The 9038-nt window shown below is 38.6% G+C and overlaps 1 protein-coding gene across 1 annotated transcript; it reads right to left on the reverse strand.

Moving 5' to 3' along the window:
• Positions 1-7866: 7866 nt before the first annotated feature.
• Positions 7867-8691, reverse strand: LOC115950025. Its single transcript, XM_031067279.1, has 2 exons — positions 8224-8691; positions 7867-8019 (listed from the first exon to the last, which is right to left on the reverse strand). Exons 1-2 carry the CDS (start codon positions 8689-8691, stop codon positions 7867-7869), a joined length of 621 nt encoding a protein of 206 aa, XP_030923139.1.
• Between the last annotated feature and the right edge of the window lie 347 nt (positions 8692-9038).

Raw genomic sequence — 9038 nt, forward strand, 5'->3', positions numbered from 1 at the left:
GTATATGCAAAAACTCCTAAATTTTGGCGCGCCTGAACTTCGGATTTCCTTTACTTAGAAAAAAAAAATGTTCCCTACTTCTGCCTTATTTTCCCTACGCTTGAAGCTCTAAGGAATTTCTTTCTCCTTGGTAAGGTCTCTTTTCTTTATACTCTCTTGATGGTTGATTTTGACTTCATTAGACAAAAGTGTCCTTCTATCTCCTTCTTCTTTGCTAGATTAGGAGTCACCTTGAATACTCTTTTGGTTGATGTCCTCAAGTGAAAGTTCAATAAGTGTATAAAACACCTTGAACGTTTAGACCCCCAATTTACAAATTACCAATTCAAGCTTAATATCAAACAATTAATGTGCGGAAAATGAACATAAGCTTAATACAGAATTGATAAACAATCTAAACTAAATAAAATCACATCCATAGCAGAAAGTAAATGGAAAAGATTAAGGGAAGAGAGATGCAAACACAAGGATAACACTCAATGTGTTATCTAAGAGGAAACCAAAGCCCTCGGCGTAAAACCTCTTTGTCGCCCTCCAAGCGGTAAACAATCCACTAAAGAATGTAGTTGGGATACATGAACAGCAGAAGACCCTTCAAGCCTAATCTGCCCAATGTACCTAAGCCTTCCAAGCTCCTACTTCAACGAGGTTACGTCGAACCTATTTCTTCTTTAGCTTGCCGGATTCCGCTACTTGACCATAGCATCTACCAATATGAAATTGGTCATTTCTTAACTGCTTCCCAAATACCAAATGGCCTCCTCACAGATATAGGTATGGTGAGAAATGGTTTTGGTAATGTACCTCTCAAGGATTTGACAATGGAAAGGAAGAGAGTAGAGGAAGTTGAAGAGTCTTTATGTGAAGATTGTGAATGAATCAATCTTGTTTTTCTCTAGGGTTTCTCTCTCAAAATTCTCTCTAGAAGCTCTCTGAATATCGTGGGTATAAGGGTATATATATATAATAGGGTGAGAAGGAATGTGAAAAGTTAGTTTTTCCCAAACAAGGTGTTCTGGCGACTTGACCTCGCGACTGGGTTGAGTCGTGAGTTCAAGCCACGAGCTAACGGCCTGGCTAGCCTGGGACTTTTGTCCTGTAGTGCAACAGCTGGCGTGACTCTTCAGCTTTTGGCATGCATGGCACGTGTGCAACTTCTAGCGGCTTGCAAGCCGCGAGCCACCTGCGAGATCTAGTCGTGAGTCCCTACTTCTTTGCACAATCTTGAGCATTTCTGCACAATCTTGAGCATTTCTTCACACTCTCTCACACACTACCCTTACATGATTCCCACCTAAATACAGGGTTACTAATTGCTAAAATACAAGCAAGTTTGGCACGAAATAAAGCCAACAAGATGGTTGATAAAATTCAACCTTACATCAAGTATGTCCATTTGTGTTTCATTTTATTGCTTTCAAACCTGTTTTGCTTACCCTTTATCCTTTAATTTGCCACTCTCAGATCAAACACCATTTAGAGATGACCATTATAGAGTATATGGAGGATGATGTTAGGTTGAGTTAGTTGGAGACAGGGCTATCATCAAATGCTAAATCCTTGGTGAAAGCTCGAAAATGTGTTAAAAACACAAGGGCTGTTTAGACCCCCAAATAAAAGTTATGACTCGATAGATTTTACACTAACTTAATTCTAAGTGCGGAATAGTGTAAATGCGAGCGGATAAACAAACAAGCTACTCTAACACATATTCAAATAATCACAGCAGTAAAATGAAATGTAAAAGAGTAGAGAAGAAGAATGCAAACACAAATAACACGTTGATATGTTATCGAAGAGGAAACCAAAGACCTTGGCGAAAAACCTCTTGGCCGCCCTCCAAGCGGTAATCGATCCACTAAAAAATCAGTTGGGATATAGGGTTTAGCAAGAGACCCTCCAAGCCTAATCTACCCGCTGTACCTAAGCCCTCCAAACTCCTACTCCAACAAGGCTTCTCGGAACCGTGTCTTGTCTAGCTCTCCGAATCCCGCAACAAGCTCCATTTTGCATTTGCCATCCTTGGCTTCTTCCAATGCTTCCCAACAGCACCAAAACCTCACTTGACACTCTAAAAGGGTGTGTTAAGTGTTTGGGCTATGAACCTCATAATGGTATGGAAATGGAGAGGTAGGAGTTGAGGAAATCCACAAGCTTATGTGTAGAGATATATAGGTATGATAATCTCTAACTCTCAAGGTGTTTGGCTAGGGTTTTCTCTTAGAAGCACTCCTTAACATTTGTGGGTAATGTGGGTATATATAGTGTGGTTACAGAAAGTGTGTATCAAATAGTACAGTCTGGCAGAACATAATATTTTGCAGGTGTCTCGAGGGAAGGCCTTACCCGCGAGCTACTCGCAAAACACAGCTGTCTCCATCTGTACTGACTCTTCACATTCCAGTCATGTGCAAGGCACATGCTTCACTTCGCGGGATGCTTAGTCGCGAGCTACCCGCAAGAAATCTTCTGGCTTCAATTGCTTGAGTCTTCACACACTCTCTCTATCACATTACCCTTACAATCAAATCCCACAATAAATACAGCGTACAAAAAATTGAATATAATTATAATCAAATTTGGCATGGAATAAAAGCCAACTAAATACATAGGTGTAAATCACAACTTTACAATCTTCCCCTTTGGCTATTCCGTGACAAAACCCCTAAAACAAACTCTAGACTTAAACGTGAGTTTGGGAATAATAGCAAAACTCACTCACACCTAATCTAGAAACTGTGAGGCACTTGCACGTTTATACCTGTAATCTGAAACACTCGCACACAAACAAAATTTTCATTAAGCTTATGACAAGTTTAATACAAGGTATGAACATGAGTAAGCATAGTGCGATCAAGTATGTAAACATTAGATATCATGTAAACAAAAACTTGATCAAACAAGTTTAGTCATTAAAGAATGACTACAATGAACATTTATCAAGTAAGTGTTCATCTGGACATGCAAACAAAGAGCAATCACTTATGATCACTTGTATGTCCAACACACGACCAATGCAAAATACGTGAAGTATATGCATCTAGGAACAAGATCCTACTAGGGCACAAGTGTAAAGTACTCAAGACATATTGGCAATATCTTAAAAGCACAAAAAATGCTACAAAGCATTGAGATAATCACAAACTAAATATAAACTGAAAATAAAACCAGAGTGTGCTGAATTTTTAAGCAAACGCAATAAAAGCATAAACATAAACCAGCAGTTATATAAGCTAAAAATAAACACAAGTAAACCAAACAGTAGTTACTGTCTTCTCCTCCCCCTTTCACTGCACTCCCCCTATCATTACACTCCCCCTGACAATGACACCATCTCCCCCTTTTTGTCATGGAATAGCTAGGCATCATGTTCCTCTAGCTTCCTCTGAATTTGGTCCAATTGAGTCTGAAGAGATGTGAACTTAGTGTTGAAACGAATGTGTTAGGAGTGCATGATGGTAGCTAGTCTGAATATCTTGGTAGTAATCTCTTGGAGAGTAGCCATGATGTTGTCTAGCTGTTCATCATAAACATGGGATGTAGAACTTGAGCTTCCCTGAGTAGCATGACTTTCTTGCTTGGTATTCTTCTTAATGTGACTCATGCTTGCATGGAGAGTGCAGATATTAATTGGACTTGGACTTGGATTAGGGTGCTCATCTTCCGAAGGATGTACACCTTTGAGCTTTAAAATCCTTGAGATAAGGCAATAGAAAGGAATAAAATTCCTTGAAGCAATCTGGTCAACCGTTTTTGCCATAATGTGGAAAATATGAGAGCACACATCAATCTCTACATCAGGGATCAGATCATGCAAGAATAATGCTCGACCAAGATTCTTGAAACCGGTGTTGGACAGAGGGTAGAGTTTGCTAAACATGATCATCATGAGCAACCTTAATTCAGGAGAAAGATATGCCACACTTACTGACTTCCCATTGGAGGAGAATTCCAAATTAGCTCCTAAAGCTTCCCAAAGAATCTTCTCATCCGGATTCAGTTCATCATATACCAGTGGGATGGGTAATATTGGATTGTTGATGTGTAGAATTTTGGCCAAGTAGATGGGTGTGACTAAGAACCACTTTCCTCTCACCCAACACTTGATTTCCTCTCCTTCAACAACAACATTTGCATAGAATTCTTTCACTAAGTTTTCGTATGCATCCTCAAGATTTGAGAGAAGAAAATTCCAATCTTTGGTGGCAAACCATATTGGAATATTCGTATCTAGGAGAGAGTGTTGATCAACGGCCCTTTCAACCACTAATGGAGCATCTCGAAACTGGCTCGTGTAGGTTTGGAAAGCAGCATAAGATCTGAACAAATCAAGGTCATACACTCCTGTTGAAAAATGAGTTCTTTTCGACTTTGGTGAAGGTTCATCAACATCAATTACCGGCTATTTCCCTTTGTTATAGCCTCCTTTCACAGCTGAGCTTTTAAATGGAGACATCTGCATAGGAGAGCACAGAAATAGAAAGGAAAGAAGTGCAAAAACACAAACATAGAACACAAAACTTGATTAGATTCAAGTTAGTTCAAAACAAAGGTAAAGCAACCTAAAACAGAGCAAACAGACATAAAACAGCATGCTATAAGTGTTCAACCATGTAAACAACAGCAAAATGCATGAAGTGAATCACTATGCATGTGTGTGTTTGTGCTAAGCATATGCTAATGCATGTGTGTGTAGCATGTGATGCATGGGGATGCAGCATGAGATGCATGAGGTAAGCCTAGAGTGTGCATGGCATGGCATTGAAGCACAAAAAGGACATAGTGTGTAAAACACACAAACACTGACCAAAACATAATCAACATGAACAATCAAGACAAAAAACAAGCATTGGAACTCAGTTAAGTCCAATTTAACACAAGAATGTCACTAGGACATTTTGTCAAACACCTAACATGCAACAAAGTACACAGATGATGAAAAATGCTTGAACATAATGAAGATTGCCTCAATACATGCTCAAACTGCCACAAGGGGCCAACATAGAGACAAACAACAAATGGGACTCAGCCTAATCAAAGATTTTGAAAAATTTTCACAAAAACTAAGAACTCCAACCCAAATTTCGAAAATCCCCAATTTTTGAACCCTAACGTAAATTTCTGCAAAATCTAAGACACAAATGAAGACAATGTTTAGGAAAACATACCTTGAAGAGATTTTGCAAATATTTATGTTTGAAAATGATGGGGTTTGAGTGAAAAATGATTTTGGGTTGAAAGGGGGTTCAAGAGAGGCTTAGCGAGGGAAATGAGAGTGTTTGAAAACCTGTCACATCTGCTACATAAAAACTGAAAACACATGTTTTTCGCGAGTTAGATAGTAGCGAGACAATCGTGAGAAAGTCACGAGACATACTGAAGCTTTCGCAAGAAGCTCTTAGTCGCGAACCAGTCGTGATACAGTCACGATAGCTTCTGTATGAAATTTAGAAATTTCCAGTTTTTGCCTAAAAAAACATTTCGCGAAAAGAGTTTAGTCGTGACATACTCACGAGGCAGTAGCGAGACTTTCTGTATGAAAATGTGACTTTTTAATTTCCATTAAGCACATTTCGCGAGAAGTTCTCAGTCGCGAGCTTCTCACGAAAAGACCTCTGAACCAGTTTTTGAAGAAAAACACATAAAAATGCATTTTAAACAAAAACTAAAAGCATGAAAGTATAAAATAACTTTCAAAAACATATAAAACACTCAAAAATCTTTTTGGGTTTGATCAGCAAGTATTTGAGCATACACATCACATTTGAACATGTACAATCACACAAATGAGATAAGCATTATCTAAACAAAGTCTTGTGTGTTGTGTGTGAGTATCAAATGCGGAATAGTCCATAGATCAGAGTGAAGCTTCAATGATCAATTCAATCAAGTTATACACAACTGGTACGAAATTAAGTGGTCAATCTCAATTATAGAAATGAACATATATGACCTCCCACAAGAGAATGATTACAAAACTTAGAAGCTTTTTATTTGGCTTCTGCATAAATCATAACAATTGATCCTTTTTGGATTATACATCTCTTTTTGAGACCGGTGCTTGAAATTTTTGATATTTCAACATGTAGAATTAGCCTTTGGCTTTTTGAGCACCATACATTTTAATACAAAAGTCACTTTCCCTTTTTCCTAGTCAAATACTAGTATGTGCGACAGGTTTTTGTAGCTCATTATCTCTTTTCATTTGGAGATTTACATTTGGAGAGCTCTATAGCAAAAACATAAAAATAAAGTGGGAAGAGATATAGGAACAAGTCTATGCAAGTATCAAGACCATTAAGACTATTGACCAATCATTCATGACAAGCTTGAAAATCTATTTACAATAGTCACACATAGATTTCAAGATTTCTCCCACAAAGATGTATGTGCATACAGGACAAGCCAGGCTCATAAATGCACTATGCCATTAGTACGAAGGTACTAGGCCAAACTCACATGTGATACACACAAAAACAAGTGATCAAACTTTTTGAAGATTTTTCAATTTTTATGGGTTTTTGAATTTTGAACACACTCAAAAACAAAAACAAAAAAAAAAAAAAAAAAAAAAAAAAAAAAAAAAAAAAGAAGATCAATAACAACAAGTAAAAACAAAAACTTGTATAAGAAACATGCTACAAATAGAAAGCAATGCATGACATGATGCATGAACCTATGATCCTAAGCATTGGAAGTATTGATGCATGGACATAGGAGATTATCATGCATGAGTACCCCTCTTCACCCACACGTCACGTGCGTTTGGGGTGATATCCTTATAGGATTGGGTACGTGAATTGTGACCTTCAAACCTGCTACTGAAGTTTGCCAAACATGTGGTGAATGCCTCAATCATCTTCATTACATCCATCACACCATAATCTCCATTTTGACTTCTTGGTTGCCCAACAGCCCAATTTCTCTTGTCATTTCTTGGTCCTCTTGACCTTTGATCCCTAGCATTATTCAATGCTCTCAGCTTATGACAATTAGGTCTAGTGTGTCCTTAAAGTCCACAATGATGGCATACGTGGTTCATTCTTGGACCTCTTTGTGATTTTGGAGGTGATCTCCCTTTGGCTTCAGACCTGCCGTTGATTGGTTGTGAGGCTTATTCAACACTCGTTGGTCAGCCATATTCTTCTTCTTCTCCACATTTGCTTTCTCGATAGTAGGGACAACTTCTTTTGGTTCTTTGGCCTTCACAAACTTTACTTCCTTGGTTACCTTGACACCCAAACTACTTTCTCCAATATATCCCAACCCGGTTTTGTCAGAGAAAGTTTTTTTAGAAGAGATGACATCATCAAACTTCTTGGTAGAGACTCGGTTTACTTTGGCATTTGCTTGAATCACCTCAAGTTCAAGAAATTTCACCTTTGAGTAAGCCTCAGTTAACTCACCATTCAACGTCCCAATCTCACACTTGGCCTTCTTATATCTTACGAGGTGACTTCTATAGTCCTCCTCTGCTTTCTTCATCTTCTTCACTGCTGCCTTGGCCACCCTTGCATACTCTCCTGACTTCTTAAGGAGAGAGCTGTAGTTCTCTCGAAGACCGGTTGTATCTTCATCTACTTCAGCATCCGATTCTTCTACAATTCCCATGGATTCCTCATCACTATGCTCCCCAAGTTCTTGCACAAGCAGATTCAAGTCCTCTGAAGATTCAACATGAGCAATAGTCATAAATGCTAAAAAATCCCCTTCTTCATCATAGCTATCCTCTGAATCTGAATTGGAAGGATCTGAATCACTGAGAGTTGTGGCATATGCCTTGCCCTTCATTCTCAAATAATTAGGACATTCTTTCTTGACATGTCCATGTCCATTGCACTCAAAGCAAGTGATTCCTTGAGTAGATTAAGGCTCCTTCTCATCTTTCTTCCTGAATTCCTTCCTATCACCCTTGTAAGATGAAAACTTCCCTTTGTTGAAAGGCTTCCCACTATTTTTCATCTTTAGAAATTTTAGGAAGTTCTTTGCAAGGAATGATACTTCCTTCTCCACATCATCCTTTTTGAAGGAGTTGTCCATTCTCTTAGTGATGGTTTTAAGAGCAAGAGATTTGCTCGATTTATGAGAAGGCAATCTCAGCTCATATGTTTGGAGAGATCCAATTAGCTCTTGGATTTTGATCTCATCCAAGTCTTTACTCTCTTCTATAGCTGTGACTTTTGCTCGGAAACTCTCTGGTAAAGACCTCAAAATCTTTCTCACCACTTTAGAATCTTCAATCTTCTCTCCGAGATTGAGTTTGGCAATTGCGATCTCATTGAGCTTTCCATAGAAAGAGTCGAAAGCCTCATCATCTCCCATCTTAAGTTCTTCAAAACTGGTGGTAAGCATTTGAAGCTTCGTGTCCTTGACTTTCTTGGTACCTTCATAGGTTGTTTCAAGGATCGTCCAAGCTTCCTTAGCTGTCTTCACGTGCAATATCCTGTGAAACTCATCGAGGGACACACCACATAATATAGCATTAATGGCCTTACTATTCGCATTAGCTAATACAAGAGTTGCCTTGTCCCATTCGGACTTGGCAATTGTGGGTTTAACATACCCATTCTCAACAAAATCCCATATGGACTCATCTATAGCACACAAGAAAGCCCTCATTTGGACCTTCCAAAAAGCATAGTTGCCTCCATCAAAGAATGGTGGGGCATTAAGAGATTGTGACCGGTCCATCACAAAGGGTTAAGGAACACACTCAAGTATTTAAACCACAGCGAGTGTACCCGCTCTGATACCAATTGAAAGCTTGAAAATGTGTTAAAAACATAAGAGCTGTTTAGACCTCAAAATTAAAGTTACGGCTCGATAGATTTTACACTAACTTAATTCTAAGTGTGGAATAGTGTAAATACGAGCGGATAAACAAACAAGCTACTCTAACACATATTCAAATAATCACAGCAGTAAAATGAAATGTAAAAGAGTAGAGAAGAAGAATGCAAACACAAATAACACGCCGATGTGTTATCGAAGAGGAAACCGAAGACCTTAGTGAAAAACCTCTCGGCCGCCCTCCAAGC

The sequence above is a fragment of the Quercus lobata genome, chromosome 6 (assembly GCF_001633185.2).
Source record: "Quercus lobata isolate SW786 chromosome 6, ValleyOak3.0 Primary Assembly, whole genome shotgun sequence".
NCBI lineage: Eukaryota > Viridiplantae > Streptophyta > Magnoliopsida > Fagales > Fagaceae > Quercus > Quercus lobata.

Bases quoted from the DNA above. Each gene is read 5' to 3' on its own strand.
- LOC115950025 (XM_031067279.1), bottom strand. From the start codon at position 8,691: ATGGACCGGTCACAATCTCTTAATGCCCCACCATTCTTTGATGGAGGC. The intron at 8,020-8,223 runs GTGAGAAAGATT...TCCTTCAAAAAG, and splicing joins AGATTGAAGATTCTAAAGTG to GATGATGTGGAGAAGGAAGT.